Here is a 22,409-nt window from a genome sequence, read left to right on the forward strand (position 1 = left end):
ATCATCATGTAATTGATTTGAATTAACATTCGTTAAGAGCTATAATTAGTCATTAGAAGAAACAAATAGTATATTATGTAAAATCTGTTATGAAAAAGTATATATTTCAATATAAAATAAGTATTCCCGCGCCTGGAGTTTGCAGCTTTATAATCCGGTTTTCCTATTGGTGGTTTTCTTTGTCGACGACATTTTACCCCCACTACAAGGCAAGCGCTGTTCTGAAACTCTGCGACTGCTCGTTGCTCAGTAGCTGATTGTGAGTACTAATCTTTCAGTCGGAGAGAACGTAGCTTCGTGAATTTTTCTCAGGATTCTACCGGTTTTTTTACACTTTTATAGAAAAAAGTGTCAGTGATCATCAGGAAATTTTGTATTCCCGATTCTTCTTCAAACAAGCCAATTATAGAGTTCACTACCGGCGGAAACACCCATCGAAGACAACTTTATTGACGAGTACGGTTAGTAATAATAGCTAGACCGGTGATACTGTATATTTTTTTCCTTTGTATCTTACGTTACCACGCATTGATACGGTAGGGCATTCTGTCATTTCAATTAACCTTAATGATTATTATCTTGTATTTTTTTCACAAATTTATATTATTCGTATGGCATTCGAATTCTATAAGTAATGTATTTGACCTAGAAATTTTCTTTTCGTGACATACCAACGTAGAGAGACGACAGTCATCAATGGAAATGATGACTTTAAACCACTGCTCACCACGATTCATATTTATCATATAGATGAAAGTATTTCAAATAGCTTTGAATTCCTTGTGCAGGGAGAAAATCGGAAACCAGGCAGACGTCATTAAAGATTTACTTAATGTTACAGGTTAATTAGATTTTATCGTGGATTTATTGCTTTCAAGAAACAAGATAGGTTTAACATTTAAAGCGTGCGTTGCAGAGGAGGTTTCCGTGCTTGTGTTGCATTTCATCCTTCGAGGAATGCACCTCATGACGTAAAAGCGAATTTGTTCAAGAGAAAATTTAACATACATTTCATTGTAATATTTATATTTATTTCGAGAAAGAGGGATAACGTCGCATTAACATTATAGTCTCTAACCGGCTATTTTATTTATTGATTTCTTAATGTCATACGTATGCGCGGTCTACTTAATGCGTACGTAAAACTTTATAAATTAATATTTTCTATTCTTTGATTTGACTGTAGAAATTCGAATTCATCGAAAAACGACAAGCATTTTCGACCAAGTAAGCTCTTGACACTTTTTCTACCGGCATTAACAGCTGAGCGTCATTGATGAAAAACATCTGAGTTTGTGTGTGTATGATAAGAGGGCGCTGGCGCGCGCACGTACACAGATACTTACACGTCATTTCGTGCGCGTGTGTGCGAGAAGAACGAGGGAGTATGTATGACGTCAGAATACTTGTATTTTATATTTATTCTTTGACGTAAGATGGGACTATGTAATTATAATGATGCATATTTGAGTAATCAGATGCAGAAATGCACTGAAATATCTATTTCCTTATCTACCTAATCGCCATCGCGATTACTTTTTATTCAGAACCTCTTGATTTTTCATTAAAGTTTCATAATGTGAATAACGCTCCGTATATTGGAATTTATATATTAATATTACCTGTAATGGTAGGTAAAAATTAAAACATCCATCCGAGTAGCTCGAACTTTAACATTCAAGCTTCAAGTGCATTTATATCGAGCCACTGTATTTTGTATATCTACGTAAAAATTCATATTCTTTTCCGACGAAGCATTCTGATTCGTCACTCTCGGAATTAATTCATCTATTGTTTTCTCACCAGCATCATCCATTCGATATGACTTCCTCGATACTTCCTGTCGACCTAGGGAACGTTTTCATTACACATTGACTACGTTTCGCGTTCGAGGAACGTTAGACCTCGAACCACTCTAAACAGGAAGGCGCGTGTCAAGACATTCGTGCAATACGCAAGCAACCTGTATTATATATGTATGTATATACCTGCAGGCGTGCAGATTGAAGTACGCGTCATGACATGGCCGCATTATCTTACCGGCATCCGGCACGTTGCGCTGCGCGATCGACATTTCCTACAAAGCGCATCTACATGTGTGTCCATCCTTCCACGTGATCACTAGAGATCATCATTATTCTGAGTATGACTTTCACGACCAAATATCTCTCAAGAATATGAAGCTCGTTCTCTTGGTACGCTTTGAAGGCAAATCTGGAGTTACGACATAAGTTGCAACGAATCGCAACCACGAGGCAATGCTTTTGTCTATTGTCTCGTAATTTTCTATTTTAAACCTTTATCCGATGATTTGAAACCACCTAAAGCTATTCGTCATGCTGTCAATAAGTTAAGCAATACTTATCTGAAGAATGCGAATGAGAATATACCGATCAACTCGATAGCTTTTACGTTTACGTTAGCCTAACGTTTTAATCAAAGATTCCGTTTGGGATTCATATCTTGTCATGCATGAAAGAATCTGTTCTGAAACGACGTCCAAGGATGTCGTTGGTATTGGTACGGTTTCTGAATGTACCTACGTAGCTCGAGAACATTTCCTCGGTGGTCGGTATTGATTTCTGAACACGATTTCCTTCGAATGCTCTTCATTTTTGTTTTATCGAACACCAATATCTGTTTGTTTGCGATTTGAGAGGGTATACAAGCAGCGTCCTCCAGGTCTGTCTAGTCGTCCGTGATCTTGGCGAGGTGTACCGTGACCAGGAGAAGCGACGCGATACCTTTCGCCCTGGAAACGAGCCAACTTCGTCTCGAGGGCAAGGACAGCTTCAGTCAATTGATCACGCCATAATTTCTCCTACATACGTACGAAATCACCGACCACGGAGGTCGCCGTAATTTTATCACGCACGGTTTATTATACGTGTGAACTAATTTCCCAGAGATTACATAGGAATATGTATTACATCGTTAATACCTTTTCATATTCTCTTCTCTGTCTTAGCTGGTATTCATGTCTCTGTTACAACTCATTTGTCGGTAATTAAATTTACAAGTGCCAATTACTAGGCTCTCGCGCTGTCTTAATGCATTAACAAGGTGTTCCGCGCGCTTTGAATTCTACGCGAGTCTTCCTCTCAATAGGAATCTTCCCTGAATGGATCGCCTCAAAATAGACGAGGAAGATTTATTTTCGAATAATACCTTTGCATCAATTGTTCAAGAACCTTTAGCCCGGAAACCTAATATTCTGATTCAATATTCACTTCTTTCAGATAGAAATTTAACAAAGAACTTTAAAGAAAGTTATACTGACGCACTTAGTTACCGTAACCTTTGACAAAGCTTCGATGCACATGACGAAACTTTCCCCTAACCGTTGAAAGCGTTATTTACGACAGCAGGGAGATCGTTTGGAAGGCTGTCGAAATATCGTAGGGTATAAAAAAGACGCTTATTTATGGAAGCTCGTTAAGGTGGATGCATCGATGTTTGAAAACATGCTTTCGATGTTTCTCAGAGCAAGCCACATACATACATCGTAGAGCTCAGCTGATCGGTTCTCGTGGTGGTGCTTTGGATTGAAGAACTGGTGGGTGGTCGTCCAGGTGGTAGATGCGCGCGGAGAAGAGTTTGCAAAAGGGGTTGGTTATAGGAGGGTTGGAGACAGGAAGCACGAAGTACGGCGTGGAGAAGGCGCGGTCGTGTGCGTCTGCGCGCGATTCGGTCGGTGGGTCGGTCGGTCGGTCGGTCGGTCGGTCGTTGGGTATTGATTTTCATAGGAGCACCGGCACACACGTAATTCCACCACGTAAACGCGTATACATGCATTCACGACTATTGACTGGTTGGCTGCTTTTGCCAAATATCTGCGTAAAATTTCACAATCGCAGATTCTCCACACGCTGAATCGACTCATTCCAGTGTTACGCCTGCGAGAGAATTGCAAAACTTTGTTGATCTTTGACCTTGCTCGTCTTGTATCGTCTTTATCTGTTCGTTAGCATATCTTGTGGTTCTTCTTTTCGAAAGTACGTAACTCTCCTTTATTCTGTTCTCTCATTCTCTCTTAAAAATGCATGTGTACATCTGCTGGGTATTTGTGTTTCTCGGTCCAGTATGTACACGTGACGTAAACTAAAGCAATTGACAATCGTTCGATAGAAAACAGACCTTAATTTCGTTACTGATATTTCGCAATTACCTGGATTTAATTAAGCCACCGGGTAACTCGATTATATTCATGGAGCCGTGTTCGAGGTTTTTTTAGTTAGAATGTAGAGAAGCATTTTAAGAATGGTCGTTTAATCTGTCGTTTACTCTTCAACGTTGCAGAACGTTCCAGCCCACAAACAAGGAGCTGCGCGGGCTACACAGCGAGTCAAGAGGAAGTGCGATCGTAGAAGATAGTTAAATCGTCAGGTACCCGACAAGATGCCTGCTCCGGCACCAACGCAGGGTACGGTGGAGGGCGGCCCACCTCGCACCGAATTGCAGGAATTACAATTAAAGGCCGATCAAACTACAGATGAGGTAGGTGTACCCCTTGATACTTGATATTCTTTCGACGTCTTTCATAATGATTGATTCTTTCAATTGATTCATTTAGGAAATCCGTGGTATTACGTATCAATGAGATTTTGCAATGTTCCACATTAGAGAAGATTCATCTACCGTTTGACAATGATGCAATTTTTTTTTATTAATTCTTCGTTTAACACGTGCATTGTCCGTTGCTCCAAATACTTATTTACTCATTAATTTGTTTGTTTGCGTTGGAACTCACATTGTAATTTATACTTTGTATTTGTAATTTATACGCATTGCTTAATCCACGTGACGCGTTCTGTTTCAGTCCTTGGAAAGTACGAGGCGTATGCTGGCACTATGCGAGGAGGTGAGTTCGTCTCATCCCTATGAAACTATTCTCTTCTATTTACGCATTAACCTTCATCCTCGATCATCCTCGGTACTAATCCTCGATCCTCGTTACTATAGCGATTTATTCCCGGAGTTTTTACTCCCAGATTTTGTATCATAGAAATTATAGAAGTCTAATTGTCGCTGGTAAAATCGTTGCGTGTTATATCGCGGCAAAGATGGGCGTCATGGTCAATCCCCGGGTGAACTTGACGGTGTGCAGTTGAAGGGACAAAGTCAGACAAAAAGGAATAAAAAAAAAAGGATGAAAACGCGCTGGAGAGAGGTGGGCCAAACGCTATTTCGGCTAGCCCGAATAGAAACACTGAAGTTGTATTATACTTTTATGTATACGAGAGAGAAACAAGTGCAAGTTGCATTCGAACGAACGTAACAAAGATCTTTCTACATATAGCGAAGACAGATAAATTTTATGTAGCGTTAAAGAATCTTGAAATAGTATTTGACCCAGCTCTGGCGCCAAAAGCATTCTTCGTTCCTATAATACTTCTATAAATTTTGAACAGTATGTAGTCAGCGGAAGTAAATAATAGCCATATCCGGGATAGCGTGGCTTTGTAACGTGGATTTTTTCGTTACGAAAGCAAAAAGAGACATTTTCCTCTTAAAGAAAGAAGTGGAGAAAAAAGAAAGTTATCGCACGGCTGCCAAGCAATTTATATGTCCGTTCCCATTGGGATCACCGTGAATGTACTCGGAAGAATTGTAAGACGACGCATCGACGCGGTCCGAGACGGTAATCCGCAGCACGAATGCACGCGATAACAATGTCATGTCATTATAAATTCGCTTCGTGTTAACCTTGATACATCGCACGCGAAATATCTCTTGTCCATCAGTCACGGAATGAGGAAGATATCAAGCTGATAAAAAATCTATCGAAAGTAAAATGAAACGTGTGCGTTCGTGCGCGTGTTTTCGTGTGTTCTGTCTACGTTCTTCAGCTCCGCATTTTTCTTCCCATGCATAATTATTCGTTGTCTATGCTCGTATCTTGGATATCTATTCTCGATATATGTATGTTACGTCTCTATAAGTGTGTGCGGAACTATTACTGTGTACATCCGATGTCTTCATTCTTTTCCCGTTTAACTTGTCATTTATTGTCGAAGGAGCGGACGTAATCGACACCTAATAACCCGGATGTAAATTATCTCTTATTCGTGTGATCTTCATTTTATTCAGGAAAACGATTCTTTCAAAGACAACATATCTCTGAATCGTGTTTTAAAATGTTCCTTTACACCATGTGGAATATTAAAATCCATAGGTGAAGAGATCAAGATGCGATGAGGTTAAAAGGTTGTTGCGTCGCTCCATTCCAATTTCTTTTGCTACTTATTTGTGGCTGCACTAATTAGCACGTGTCGCATTTCGAGCACTGGAGACGTCAACAACTATTTAGTGTACGTACATACTTTATACGCGGGATGCCATTAAAAGAAAGCCACCCGTACTTATAAATATATATATATTTTTTTTTATATATATACGTATATGAAATTGCTGTCAATGTCAGTCAATTTGATCGAGATATTCGAGCTTCGAGAGGCTTCGAATGTGCAAAGACAATTAGGACAAGTAGAAAAAAGTTAGACAAAAAAAAAAAAGATGAGAAAAGGTCTCTTAATGTTACCAGTGGTGGAGCATATCTTTTTTCAGCAACGGTGAATTCCAACGCACGCACTGGGTCTTCTGGAAAGGACGCTATGGAAAACAGAGAACGTTTTTGATACGATAAAAGATTTAGAAAGAATGAAGGAACATCGATGATTGCGCGGTATTATTTAATAATTTTATCGTACCGTATACGTGTCGTAACGTATACGTAAAGATGACGTGGTTCAATCTTTCTATACGTTGCGTGGAACATTCTCGATGATTACAGTCGTAGCGATTAAGACAGAGGGTAATAGGGCTTTTTTGTGCGATCTCCTATTCTTGTATCTCTTTCGCTCTTTTCTATTCTTCCTACAACCTCTCCCTGTTCTTTCTTTCTTTTTTGTTTCGAATTCTTCTCGATCTGTCTTGTCCATTTCTTGCCTGTTTTCAATGAAATCAAGACGAGGATAAAAGAGTTTCTTCGCGTCGATTTTTAATTAATATCGTTGAAACGGTCGAGAAGGATGTGTTCAACTTTCGGAACACGAAGATATCGGAAGAATATAACGATCCTCTTGTATGTACGTGCACAATCCTCTTTCAGTTGCTTCCGTCTCCCCCTTCCTCTTTTCTGTTATTCTTTATCTTTGTCTCGATGCAACTTGTATGCAAACATGCAACGTTTTCTTTCCCATTGTGAATCACATTCAAGAAAATATCGAGTCGACGATCGTATATAAGGAATTCTTTTACACTTTTTCTATAAACGTGTTTCCAAGTTATTTAAACGTGGAAATTTCGAGGTATTTGACAAATCTTTAATGAACGAACCCTTTAAGGAATTAATTCGACAATGTATTAGGAAGAAGAAAGAATCGATCGTCGAGTCGAAAACAAAAGGGCTCGCCTCGACTGAAGCGTGAAAGCCACTAGGGAACGTCTATGATTCTCTCTTCTCATAGTTTGTCAAGCGATTGTCTATTAGAGGCTGGCCGAGACAGGTAAACGACAGTAAAACAACAGCTCTGATCTCGACGAAAGAAAGAAGGATCGTTTCTCGATTTTTGGTCTGCGAATCGAGAAAAGAGCGCGCATAATCGGCAACTTCTGTCGCTGCTACCAATGTAATCCGTGTTGCTGGCTGAACCGGGCATTTATCAATATTGTCCGTGTTGCTGGCTGTGTATGTATGTGTTTTCACGTGTGCGGTGTGTGCCCACGTGTGTGTTTGCTTGCTTAAAATTCAACAACTACACTCGCTTGCTCGATCGCCCGCCTGCTTGCCATCGCAAACTTCCTCAAACGAGATGTATACCGGAAATTTATATTATATTATATTTTTACAAGGCACACGTTAGTTATTAATACTGATTATTTCTCGATCGATTAATTCCAACAAAAGTAGTTTAACTTTCATACGATCGATTTTTCTAATGTCGCCGGTATACTTTTCTAAGTTCTGGAGAAGTTTGTTGCCTATTCGCTTGCAGAGTTCCCGAAGCAAAGTTAAATCGAGGACGCGATGTCCTCCAGTGACATTGGTTGCGTGAATGTAGGTTGTCATACAGGATAGCTTGTTACAATTTCCCCTGTGAGAGAGAACATCGATCGTCTGATAAATAGTCTTATTTTCGCAAAAACCGATGGCTGTTATCATCTTCGCGAACTTTGCTTCCTATCTGCCTTGGCTGTATGGCTGCCTGTGTGTGTTTGCCTGTCCTCCGCGAGAACACTCTTCATTTTCTCTCTATCTCTCTTCTTTTTCAATGCATCGTGCTGTCACTTTTCTGGCCCGGTATCATTCTATATCGATACTCCGTTGATCTCTGTTGCGCACAATCACAATTCACTCACCACTCACAGAAACACAGCTCGCATACGAGAGATTCGTACGCGAACAGAGAGGTAGCCCGTTGACAATCGAAATTTTCTATCTGCCCGATCGATCTCGTTCGGTCTCAGGGGGAAAGCTACTTTGCTGTTCGTACAGAGTCATCGATGCCATGCGAGTCTCCATGCCATCCCCTTATTCTCCTCGTTTCTTTCGTTCTTTTATTTGGTATGCTTTCAGCCGCGGTCTCGTCGCGACTCTAGCCGATCGTTCTCGTCTTGTTTGTCGTTTGTTCCGTGTCACCGTGTAGAAAAGATGCCATTCACATGCCTATGCATCATCCACCACCACCACCACCACCACCACCACCACTACTACCACCGCCACCACCACCGCCACCACCATACGACCGATCAAAAACTCTTCCACTTCTCGTTCTTAACTCTTTCTTTATATATGCACCCGATATTCGACTAAAGAGTATTTACCCGAGTAAAAGAGCGTAACGACGCGACGGTATTTTTCAGTGATACTCACGAGTAGAAACGTAGCGAGGATAAATTGAATATCCGGTAAATACTCGAAAACCAAAACTTGAAATTCAACGGCTCGCTCTATCTCGTTTTGATTTTCTTTCTCTCTTTTTCTGAAACTTCATGCACATTTCCTACGTGGATGAATGCGCACGCTTCTCTTTCAAGCTGAACGAGGAAAGGAGCAAAGAACTTCTTTTGTTTCCGTTCTCGTGACCGACTAAATAAAAGCGTTCTGGAGAAGCTCATCCTTAATTAGTTCCGCCGGCTACTATCGAACATTAATGTGGATGATAATTATATAGCACGATTCCCTTGCAGTCTCCAGTTTAATATTTTTTGTCTTTTTTTTTTCTCTTTGGAAGTCTACTTTCTGTATCTTTCGCGATTCGTTTGAATCAGAGCTCGTTCGTTTGGCTGAAACGAGAGAGCATAAGAACGAACGCGTCGGGATTAATGTCGATCTCCAGCTCTCTTGCTGGGAGGCTTGCTTCGAACTGCAAAGGAAGAAGATAAGCATCGTTTGTTGAAAACGACGATCACGGCAACGTTTCCTCCTTCGTTGGGTTTACCCAGTCGAAAAGCACGGCTCCTTTTCTTTGCTCATCTGGTCATTCGCCGCTCTCTTCATGCTCTCCCTTCCGTTCCTTTCCATTTCTCTGTGTGCGTGTGTTCTACTTTGTATTTATTTAAGTGTCTTTCGTCCGTTTGAGTCCCGAGAGTTCTCGTATCTGGAACACGAGAGAAACGGTTTCCCAGAGAATCGACAAATTTGGTATCTTTTTACATTCTTCCGGTGATATTCGACGCTTATCTTTGAAAAATGACCAACATTCTCGCGACTCAAAATGTGACCGAGACCTTTCGTTTTTGTATTGCGCATTTTCGATTTACTTTACCTCTCCATAGAAAAAAAAAAAGAAAAAATGCTATATATTATGTATCGTTCTGTATTCTGCGGTACTTTCTTTACATACACTATATATATATATGTATTGTGAATTTCCTTTTCATTCGTGTATATTCAGTCTCCTAGACTCTTCGAGTAGTATCTTCTCTATTTCTCTGACTCTGTTTTTTTTCTCTTTTTTTCTATCTGTTTCTCTTTTTTTCTTGCTCGACCTCTCTTCTTCGCGTGGATTTCCTTTTCTTCCTTCCATTCGGTGAACGGAGGAAGAACGGTGGAATGACCGGCGACGGAAGAGAACGAGATTCCTCCCAACGAAAAAAAGAGCGGTTCTTTTTAACCCGTCACGCGCTACTGAAACAGAACAAAATGAGTACGTACAAAAAAACATTAAACGAAAGTAACTTAATAATAATAACAATACAGAGAAAAGAATCAAAATCAGTGCGAGCCTTCACGCTTGTAATGAAATCTCGATTAGCCAGAAGGAAGATCTGACAAATAATAATAATAATAGAAAAAAAGTAAAGTAAATAAATAAACCTACAACAACGGCGACGACAGTTACAGAGCAACAGGAACAACAACAACTACAACAACAACAACATCGTCATGATCGATAACAACATCAAGAACAACAACAGCAACAACAAGCGACAAGCCTAATCTAGAGATCGAGAAATATACTCATTCGAACCATAAAATAATAATGCCAGTAACGTGTTAGTCCGTAAACGTTTCGTTACGTGTCCACCTGTCTGCCCACCTGTCTTTGCATCACAGGCAGGATAATATATATATATATGTAAATATATAAACACGTGTGTATATATATATTATTACAATCGTCTACGTCGTGAGCGCGTCAAAGGCTTTAACAAATCCGCAGATATTAAAAAAAGCGTCGGATCTAGACCCATCGAGAACGAAACTGATAAACATGAAAAAAAAAGAAAAAACGAACGAGATACTATTAAAACTAATCGATTTTTCTCGTCTTTTTCGTTGATGTCGCGGATACTTAGCCCGATCCGGTCACGATATATATCCAGCACAGTTTTGTCAAAATATACCTTAACTTGTTTTGCCCACTTCTATCCATCGACTTCCGTTACAGTTCCGACTCTCCGTTTTCTACCTACCGTAATACTATTATACTACTAATATACTACTAATATTACTATACTATATACTTACTAAAAAAAAAAAAGAAAAAAAAACAACTCTCTAACACTGGTGGTGGTTGTCTGTGTTGTGCTGCCTCTGTCTGTCGTAGAGCAAGGAGGCTGGCATCCGTACTCTGGTCGCACTCGATGACCAGGGAGGTGAGTGAATCGCTTTTTAGCCATATAAGTAAAACAACATGAAGGAACCTCGGCTTTTTCTCACAGATTACATAACAATTGAACTGTGTCTCGTGGCACACCCGACCTCAGCACAAAATTGTACCTTTCCTCTCTCCTTCCGGTGTCCTTCGATCGTTCCTGTGGTGAAAATCTCACTGCTCGCACGGAAGATCACGGGGGGAATACCGAATATCGCGTGGATCCCTCGAGGACACCCTTTCCACCATCTTGTCTTCTGCCGTCCAATCGGCCGCGTTCCTTATCTATATATTTTCCTCTTCTCTTTTCTATGTTTCGTCTCTATTCCTTTTTCCATTTTATCGTCCAACATTGTTCTCGACGATTCCGTTTCCCCGTACTCTTTCAACTCTGGCTCTAAAAATCGATAGGTACTTCGCCACGGTCGCTTATCTCGAGAACACTCGTGACCTCCTGACCTTTTTTTTCGCAGAGAGAGATTCGTTAACACGTCTCTACGCGTCTCTATCCGTTCTCTTTTTCATTTTCACCTTTCTCCGATAATAAGTCGAAAGGTATTTTATGATTTTGCGTTTCGCGTCGCCGATCGATACGCATCGTCGAAGGTATCTATCCTCGTTAGCTATGGTCGATACGGGTTTAAGTGTCGACTTTACGTGTCACGGTTCGCCGGCTGGTTACGGCCGAAGAGACCGAAAGCGAATTACCAAGCCGATCGATCGATCTGCTCGTGATGTATACTATCCATCTTTCCTTCTCAGTTTTTTGCCCTTTCTATTTTTCAACCGGTCTGTTTATTCGTTATACGGGTCGTAGGAAGGCATCCTTTTAATAGAGTATTCTGTGTACCGTGAAGCGCGAAGAAACACCCTCGATCGCATTTCCGATCGATCGTGCTCCACCTCGCACGCTTTTGCTACGACGAACCAGATATATCTCCCCTTGGTTTGTCTCTTGAAATTCTTCCGCGAATTGACCTGTTCTTGGCTAATCGACCCGATCAAAGTTTCTCGCGTTCGACCAGCGGACGTTCTCTTTCTATATTTTTCTTTTTCCGTTCTCTCTCTCTCTCTCTCTTATTTCTCTTTTTTTCTCCACCTACTACTACGTCGTATATACACTGTCATGAAAACTTCTAGAATTATACACGCAACTCCCTGCTCGGTGAAGTATTTTGCAACGAGAAAGTAGCGGTAGATTTGCTTTTTAAATGCGGGTTAGAATATACATATAGCGGAAGTATCGAACGAGACAGTGCGAATTCGCGGTTGACGATGAAAAGCGACAGCCAACTACCACTGTACAGCTGTACTATACAAAATACTACTACTATTAATACTACTACTTAGTACTACTACTATGTTATTACCGTTACTACGATCACTAGTATTACACCATCAACACTACTAATACTGTTTTGTTCTTTACAATTGGTCAAGTGCAAAAGTATTGGGAAACAATATTATTCGAATGTTCTTCAAAAGATTGTATTAAGATTACATTTAAAGTAGCATTTAAGAATGCTTAGAATAAAGTAACTCTGTTAAAAGGCAATCGATTTCCCTAGATTTTTGTACAGATAACTAGAATACGACACTGCTCACTAATTACTTACTTATGCGACAAAGACACTGACTATCACAAACACTTAATTGCTGGTGCTGCTATTGCTGCTGCTGCTGTCAGTACACGAATATTCGATATCCGAGAACGCTGTTATCGAATCAAATCTGTACAGAGCATCATGCGCGGGATCAAGTTGACTCGTTTATAACGCCCTGTTTTGTTTCTTCGTCCCTTTGTGTGTCTACGATATTTTTCTCCTTTTCGCCCTTCTACGGTCTTTCTACTTACTAATAACCCTTTCTTCGTGTGTCCATTTCTCTCATTTTCTCTTTATATATCTATATATGTATATCTTTATTTCCCTATTTCTCGACAGCCTCCTCTCTTTTTCTATACACAGCGATAAAGTACTCGAACCGTAGACGTGTATCTCGTGTATATATGTATGCATCTCGACTAGACGCATACGTATGTATTTTGTCAGTTTCTCTCTCTCTCTTTCTCTCTCTCTCTCTCTCTTTCTCTTCCTTACTTCTCACAAATACACACGTTCTTTCTTGGATTGTGTATCTTTTTTTACTTCGTAGCCAAACACGAAGCTTCTAGCTGTGTCGCTTTATCAGTCAACGTGTAATACGTACATATTGTTTATATATCTATTCATATATATGAATATACGTATCGAATCTATAGATAATGTTATATACATATATCACGTATGTGTATGTATATAAAACCTATGTACCTCATATTCTTTAGTGTACAAAACCCAAAACAAGTACTTAATGAAGCTCCCTATCTATCTTTTTCTTCTCACCTTCTGTGTATATATATATATGTATATATGTACTTTACACGTACACATGTCTGTATGTACATACATATATGTATACACGTACGTATATTCTAACTCTGTTTTTGATTTCTTTTTACCTTGATTTATACCCTTCTGCATCAAATGTAGGTACTTTTTGTCGACCGTCGTCTTACCAAGCAGGTGTTATATTGTCCTCCGCTTTTTATCTGCGAGTTTACAGACGCCGTCGTGTACATACTATTATTATGATTATTATTATTATTATTATTATTATTATTTTTATTATTATCATTAATATCATTATTATTATTACCATCATCATCATTATTATTATTATTATAATTACTATTGCTTTGTTACTATTATGTATCGTGCATATAATACTAGCGATTGTGCGATTATAGTTATCGATTCAAGGTCGGATAAAAGTAGCGCGCGATTCGTGTAATGCTTTTCACTGATCGAGACAGAGATGCAACGACGAAGGGGAAAAAAAGAAGTAAGAAAGCGGCGAGACTCGAAACATTTTCTCACCGCCCGTTCTTTCCTGTTGTATCATAGTTGTGCTTCGTCAGCTCGGTATATTTATACCCACGTAGAATTCTGATTTTCTTATATACGTAGGTCTCCGCTACGTTCTCATCTTCGAAGCTGCCAAATATCAGTATTATATATCGGTGTCCCTTGCGAAAATCACCTTACGTATATATACTTAGCAGTGCGATGCGCATGGTGCAAGCAGACGCGTCGACGTCGACGTCGTCGTCGTCGTGTGGAAGTTTGACGAAATTCATGTAAATTTTCTAGCGCTAGTATAACTCGCTCCCAGTTGTTTCGCTCTGATTAGCTACGATCTCATTATTATCATTCTCATCGTTCTTTTATACGCGCCACCACTCCTTTATCTTTTCGTCGTTATTATTGTATTCTCATATGTTATGTTCTAATTTACCATCGCGTTCAAGGTGTCCGTCCATGAGAGATTATCTGAACCGATATCAGAAATCGAGGGAAACGTTTCTTTTCACAGTCATTTTCGTGGACGTACATCTTGGACATAACCATTTTCTTTCGTAGATAAATATGAAATTTTTATTTTATTACAACCTGGCACGTTTTGTCACACGACTCGGGTTTCGTGGAATTCCATCGAATTTCACGAGCCAGAAGAAAATAGATACGAGAAATGAGGCGCGGCTTCGAGTTGAGATCATCGTTTGGTATTTCATAGAAGAAAAAGGAGAATATAAATGTGATCCATGTGGCAAGACGTGCCCGGCGGTTTGCTTGTTTGTCTCTGACTTAATTTCGCAGTTGTTCTCGCGCATCACTGAACGATCTTTCATTTCCGTTAACGTGTGGGCCCTTCGACCCTGTCGTAGAGCGAGGAGGTCGCAGCGAACACTCTGACGATGTTAGACCATCAAGGCGGTAAGCAGTTCCCTCAGCAATAAACAAAACAACAGAAAAAAGAATTTTAAGAAAAGTAAATTATCTTCTTGAAAAATGAGTCGAGAATATTAAAAAAAGAAAAGAAAGGCGAGAGCAAAGTGACGAGAAATGAAAGGAAACGGAACATTGAAAAAAGGAACAAAAAAGTTATAGAATACGGACGAACAAAGTTTTTTTTTACTTTATTCGATTTCGAATGGTTAGATAATTTCTTTCTCTTTTTTTTTATTTTTCTTTGCTTCAAAGAGAACAGAAGAAAGTAAAAAGAAAAGACAGATCTTTTCGTACACTTTCCACGGTTGGCGGGATTAGATCGTTAAAATAGGACACACTTTGACACGTATTTACGCGTACCATTCGGCGGTGTTCGTTTTTTAATGTCAAAAATTCGCGACTATGAGTCCTGTCGGTTCACAGGTTATTTTAATTTCCCTGGCAAACGTGCCCGTGTTCTTTGATAAGGGAACAACGCTCGAGTTTCGTTAAAAATTACGTGGTTTCGATTTCTGATCTACTAAAAGAAAAAGAATCGCTGGAAGTGAAGTAGCTTTTTGAAAATCGTCCGAAGACTGAACCGGATATCGACAGATTAACACAACGACTACATATAACGACTATAGAAGTGTATTTCCGCCTGTCTGTTCGGGAACTGAACGCGCGTTTTATTCTCTGGTTCTGATCTCTTTCTCTGTCCTTTAGCTAAAACAATCTTCTAATTCTGTATCTTACAGCGCCACGGTACTCTGAGTGCCTACACTGGAAACGAAGCGTGTCTTTTTCTTCCTTTAATCTGCTTCTACGCCTTTGTCTGCTCCTATTTAACATTCGACTTCTCGCATCATCGCCACCGCGCCACTCGCCCTTAATTCGATTCGGTTCATCGATTAAATCCATTTTGTTCTCCCTCATCCTCGTTCATCCCCTCACTGTTACTCTATCGTAGACTCGATTATCCAGCTCCTCGACGAGACTTTAAGCCACCCACTCCATAATAACAGAAATATATAGTAGAGCGTGTAACCACGTTTCGCCGTTAGATAATGCTATTAATAATTTTTAACTGGCTAATCTTTGCTCTTGGAAATTTCACAGATCGACGTGCAATATAATAAATTCCCCAAAAATCCAATCTAGAATTCTTCGATCCCCGGGAAACGTTGGATTTACCAACCGTTCGATCGACGATCATATTTAAGAATCGTCGGCCCTCTTAGCTTCTTCGCTTCGTCGATCGAATCGATGAAAAATTCATTCTTTGGTTCGTTATCTCATTTTTCAGCGAGTGTTTTCCAGTTCTCGAGAATACTTTGGCTGTTTCGCTCCGTGCATTGTAGTACACGAAGCAGAGGAGCGATCAGAGGAGGACGATGTCTGTTCCGCGTTAGACGCTCGACAAGTTTCCCATTCCGCGGTGGAGCCAATTATTTTTCAAGACGCTTCACCACGCGTCTCTCTCTCTCTCTCTCTCTTTTTCTCTCTCCTTCTGGCTCTCTCTATTCATCCAACACTATGTTCCGTGTCGCCGTTTCGCAGTTGGTAAATCCAACTTCACATCGATTCTACTCGCTATTACGAGTGCAAAAAGATCCTAGTCCTCCAGCAGCCTGACCCGCAATAGAATTAATAATCAGGATAAAATATCGTCGTACGCGCCCTCTCGCTCCTCCGATATATCATCAAGATATGATGGACGAAAAAGTGTAATTGCTATCCACGATGAATCTGACTTCCTCGGCTCTACCAAGAGATCGAAATCCAATGAGAACGAAAAGAATGAAAAAGAAAGGAACAGACAGCGAAGGAAAGGAAAACACAAAGGAAAAGATGGACACAGATGGTGGTTGTCAATTTATGTTACAGTGTTACGTAGTCAGATAGAATGGAAAGACGGAAAGTAGTGCGAAGAGCTTTGAGTTAGTTTAGTTCGATCAGTAACCCGTAGTTTGCCCGTCCTTTTTTCTTTAGAGCGTCCCTCTAGGTAAAGAGGGTTTTGTGGACACAGGGTGAGTCCGATTCCTCGTTGATTAGCGTCCGAAGTAAAGAAGTTTAAGGGTCAACTGTCGCGTCTCTGTTTGGCCCGTGGTTCAGTCACGGGACGAGGGAGACACAGCTAGAAAAATGTTTTCTCGTGGAGCGAAGCGAGGGAGCGTTTCGACGGTGCTTCCTGTACCTCACGTTTAACAAGCCGCTGATTGGTCGGTTGCCTGTTTAGAGCCACGAGGTCGGGATGAAAACCCTCGTAATGCTGGACGAGCAAGGCGGTAAGCCATTTCAATCTAGACATACAAACATTAAACTTACGTAAACCGTCTCTTACAAAAAAGATATATATTTATCTGGTCTCGACTGACACAAAAGCCAACGATCGACGACCATATATATTCTATATGTATTCTATTATATGTTCTCCATACGTTCTCCACCCGTCGATGTATATAATATTTATATATAGTCATTATATGTATATAGTTATTATATATAGATATTATATATATATATATATATGCATATACGACACTAATTGCGTGTAATAATCGTCCAGACACTAATGCAACCCTGTGTACGTCGGAATTAAATTTCGATCGAACGGCTGATACTAACCAAAATGCACCAAAAGACAACAGATTCGTTCTTTCGACATCTCTTCACATTCCTTCAACGTTCAGATCGTTTACGTTCGAACAATCATCAATTACTTTTCTCCTCTTGTTCTTACGTTTCTATTGTCCTGAATATTGCATCTTGTTTGATACCTTGATTATCTATCGCCTATGACCATAATATTTCCTTCCAGTTGCATTCACGATTCTCTCTCCTCGATTTTCCTCGCTCTTGTTTCTTTCGATCATCGCTCTGCTCTCTTCCATCGCCTTATCCTATATATTTCTCTTATTTCTAGTACTTCCTCTGCCACTCTATCTTTCTCTTTCTCTCTGCGTCCTATCGTTCTCTCCGCCTGCTTCCTCCTATTCTTATCTTCGCTTCCTTCCGTGAACGTAATCTCACGAAGGCGAACGAACAAAAACAGAGAAATACAGAAACAAAACAAGTAGACGAACAAACAAACCCAAGTAAAAGAAAACAAATATTAAAAGTAAAAAAAGAAAAAGAATACGCGCTCCACGTTTTAAACGCATCCCTCCGGTACTTCCGGCACGGTGTAAGTCAAAGCCTATTAAATCTACTATTGTATTTGTTGACCGGCACATTTGCATCAGCGCGTTACTCTTCGTGAATATATTTGGTTCAATTCGTACCCAGTACCCTTAGAATCCACCGTACACCCCAGTACATACAGAATTACTCACCCGATCTTAGGATCTTAGGTTACCCTTAGTAGGGAGACTCTTTGCTTAGCTGTTGCACTTTCGTTGCACTCGTTTTTTTTCTTTTCCGAGGATCCTTCGTCGAGAGAAAGATTCGTTTACTACATTTTTAACAAATAAATCTACCAATTATCATCGCAAATATTTTTGTAATGTATCTTTTTTCTTTGTTTGGGCGTAGAACTTTGCATTGTATTGTAGTTCGAATTCTATAGTTACGCTAAATCTTAATATAGTGGAGTCTCTCGATGAATCCTCGTAGAGTATTACGAAACCACCAATCGTCATTTAGTATAAGGGAATAGTGCGTTAAATATTTTGGAACTAATTTAACCTTTAATTCGTTTAAGGATAATTTAACGTTATCTGAGAAAGAATTGAACAAATAGTGCTCTATTCCCTGATCGTTTAAAAAATGACGATTCACTTCAATTTTTGAGGAAGTATTCCGATCCTCGAAAGAGAATAGGACAGCGTGTCCCCCTTCCTTATTTTTCATTTCTCGAGTATCCAATTTTTAGCAAACAAATTTCTGTTTGGTTATTTACAAGCGAGATGTAGAGGTACAGCGACTAACGCGATTTTTATTTTTACGTCGGCTGTCTGCTCTCTTTCGGGACGCTACGTTAAAGATGCGATAGGAAAGATGTTAACAATGTTCTCTCGTACAATGAAACAGAGCAACTGGACAGAATCGAGGAGGGTATGGACCAAATCAACGCCGACATGCGCGAGGCCGAGAAAAATCTCACTGGAATGGAAAAGTGCTGCGGTCTCTGCGTTCTCCCATGCAACAAGTAGGGCTGTCCCGAATCGTTTTACGCTTCTTACCCTTTCAAATCTTATCTTCTACTTTACAGCGCACTCTCTAATCGAGAAATTCTATCCTCGATCTTTAACGCTTCGTTTCTACCTCTATTTCGTAAAGAAACTAAAGATAAAATTTACCCTGTGTAACTAAACTGTGAAGTCAATTCTTATGGAACAAAAATTTCTGTCGACTCTGCAAATCTTGAAATACCTTCGGAATTTTAAGAAGCGAAAAATGTTTGAAGCAAAATACGAAAGATATTTCTTTATTCGATGTATCTTGTTCCTTTGAATTATCTATGTATAACAGAGATTTGCTAATGGAACGTTCATCTTTCACAGAGGTGCCAGCTTCAAGGAAGATGAAGGCACGTGGAAGGGAAACGATGACGGCAAGGTAGTTAACAACCAACCTCAACGGGTGATGGACGATCGCAATGGACTTGGTCCTCAAGGCGGCTACATCGCCAAGATTACAAACGATGCTCGTGAAGGAGAGATGGAAGAGAATATGGGTCAGGTGAACACAATGATCGGTAATTTGAGAAACATGGCGATCGACATGGGCAGCGAATTGGAGAATCAGAATCGGCAAATCGACAGGATTAATCGCAAGGTGAGGAGACGATTCGCCAGTCTACGAGTTCAAAGATTTGAGTTCAGAAAAATCACCGAATCGTCCACCTTCAGACTTCCCTCTATCCGTTTCATTTCGAGTTATTTATATCTTAACCTACCATGATCTAACATGATCATATTCGATATAAGATTCTCTTATAAAGTGACTATTATAATGGTTACATATTAATTAAGTAGACTCAAGTATATGAAATTTTCTATCGCATAATGGTAAAAAACTTTGATATTATGAGAATGAAATGGAAACCCGATAAAAGAACGCTTCGTTGGAAGATAAGGGCATGTTGCATTATGTTTCTGCAATATCGTGTTTTGTAGTCGCATAATTTAATAATAAAGTTATTGTTCAATTTATTAAACGATATTAGAACGAGGAAGGTCTGAAGTAGTGGAACGAGTTGTTGATTGAAATGATGATTGAAAACACGTACGATTAGCTCCGCTATATTTTTCTCTCCACGGAGCATGCGTGGATTATTTATCTCACGATGCACGCGCTCAGAGCGATGCACAACACGTTCGTTGTCGCTTTCGCTTTCTTACATGCCCTTCGATCTACCTAGCCGTCCATGTTTCCCTTCGTTCCTGGCGCGGTCCCAAAAGTCGGGTCGACGTTTCACGTGTCCTTGGGAATTCCGTTTCGTTCTGACACGTCCTACATGTACAGTGCTCGTGCCAGATCTTGTTTTCCGCTGAAATCGAATTACTGGAACGAAAAACTGGCGCACGGTAGATTTCAGGTGAAAAGATAACGCGAAAGATTTTAGCGTGCAATATTGTATTCTGTATAAAGACGGGGCGTTTCATGAGAAGTCGGCTTCGTGTAAGAATTCGTGGTTTCTTTGACGATATTGTCCGATTGCAAGACTTCTGGCCGCCGACGATGGGCAACGTGTCGTACGAGTATACGCTCTACTTGGTAGCATTGTTGTTCCCTTTTCCTCGTACATGCATCCTTCAGCCCCGAGTCATTGTTCCTCAACATAGAAGAAGACTTCTAAGTCGGGATTATCTCACCTTTCAGGAGAACGTACTGGATAGAACGTTCTCTCTTCTTCTATATATACTTCTATAAATCCTACACATTATTTTTGTATTCGCACGGAAATTCTATTTACCGAAGACGAAACGATTGTTGTTGAAAGAGAGGGAGGGAGGGAGAGAGAGAGAGAGAGAGAGAAAGAGATTGCACTACAGGAACCGATTAAAACGAAATACGATACGCGTCGTTATTTAAAATAGTAGATAAACGATCGTTTCGTTTTCGTGTTGGCATGCGTACGCACGTGCACCGCACGACTAGCCATCCCTTTAATTATCCCCTTCTTCGTCATCGCACCACCGGCGTCATTCGACATTTTGCCACCCTCACGGGCTGTCTTTTGTGTTCGGCAATATTGCAATCATAAATCCAAAAAGAAACAATGGAAAAAAAATAAAAAGAGAGAGCATATGTTAGAGTATATAAGAAACGAGTAATGTATAAAACGAGACGAGAAAAGAAATGCAAGAATAAAAGAAACAAATTGAAAATTACATTGCACCAAATATTAGCTATCGGCCGATCCTGACCGTGTCTCACACGCTTTGTTGGCCCTTTTTTCTGTCTTTCTCTATTTTTGTCTTTTCTTTCTCTGTTTCTTCTTGCCTTACGTTCAATTGATGATTCTCTTATTTTATACCACCTGTGACCAAATCCAAACTATGATAATCCGCAGGGCGAGTCAAACGAAACGAGGATAGCCGTGGCGAATCAGCGTGCGCACGCTCTACTCAAGTAAAATGCGTCACTCTGCCCACGTACCCGTCTCCTCCGAGCCCTAAATAGTCAAACAATAAATGAATATATATATATATATACATATACGTATATATATACACACACATATATATATATATAATATGTATATCAGCTCCAAAATATTGTACGCTCACACGCCCACGACCCTTTCTTCTGCCTTCTCGTCGTCGGTCGGACACCGCCAACCCGTCAACCCAACTCGATCCACCTGTTTGTGCTACAACGAAATCATCGAGCCTTCCGGTTACATCGATTTATATATTACGTGTGTCTTATATCTCGTGTACTTAGTGCAATCTCCTATTATTATACACGTCGTTTAGTTCTTACACCCCTTGTAACCGTGTTATCTTTTTTACCGCTCTTCTTGTTGTGTCCAGCTCGTTTTTTTACTCTGGTTTCACCGATATGATTATACCGTATGTAGTATATTATACATATACATACGTATATATCTATATACACGCGCTTATATTAACGTCTAATCTTTTTGGAATCTTATTTGTCGGATGAAACCCCGCAGTATCGTCGCCGCGTTCGTCGTTGTCGTGACGACTATGCACGAGTTTTGTTTCTTTCTTATCGCTGCTGTATTCCTTTCGATTCGATTGAATATTCAATCTGGCACTTCTCGCGTTCGATCAAAGAATCCGCGGTATCGTCTAGATTACTGCATCGATTCTGCCAATCGGGCAGAATTTAAATCAGAATGGAAATCGGCCGCAGCAGCGATCGGGCTCAAGTACGAAGTAGTACGAGTCAACGATGACGACGAACGACGAGGCGAGAGAATAAAAAGCGCAGAATAATCGAAGTTAAACGAGGTCGACGATTACATGATCTTGATACACGCTTAAGTTTGAGTTACGATCTTCCGTTTGTTTGTTTTTTTGGT

At 40.1% G+C, this 22,409-nt stretch overlaps 1 protein-coding gene across 10 annotated transcripts in view; it reads left to right on the forward strand.

Annotated features, from left to right (window-relative positions):
• Positions 1-22,409, forward strand: part of Snap25 (Synaptosomal-associated protein 25kDa) — a 28,726-nt gene that overhangs the window by 1,078 nt on the left and 5,239 nt on the right. Inside the window, exons 1-7 of one of the 10 annotated variants that reach the window (XM_033335627.2) lie at positions 248-461; positions 4,300-4,497; positions 4,820-4,861; positions 11,055-11,103; positions 18,944-19,061; positions 19,417-19,690; positions 21,432-22,409. In XM_033335627.2, the coding sequence (XP_033191518.1) occupies positions 4,399-4,497; positions 4,820-4,861; positions 11,055-11,103; positions 18,944-19,061; positions 19,417-19,690; positions 21,432-21,494 (645 nt within the window). In that variant the 5' untranslated portion in view covers positions 248-461; positions 4,300-4,398 and the 3' untranslated portion in view covers positions 21,495-22,409. Of the gene's footprint in view, positions 1-247; positions 462-3,845; positions 3,996-4,299; positions 4,498-4,819; positions 4,862-11,054; positions 11,104-14,868; positions 14,918-17,150; positions 17,200-18,943; positions 19,062-19,416; positions 19,691-21,431 lie in introns of those variants that run through there. The other 9 variants (XM_033335634.2, XM_076624310.1, XM_033335633.2 and 6 more) reach the window with 9 other exon arrangements.

This window comes from Bombus vancouverensis, chromosome 14 (genome assembly GCF_051014615.1).
Source record: "Bombus vancouverensis nearcticus chromosome 14, iyBomVanc1_principal, whole genome shotgun sequence".
NCBI classification, from domain to species: Eukaryota; Metazoa; Arthropoda; class Insecta; order Hymenoptera; family Apidae; genus Bombus; species Bombus vancouverensis.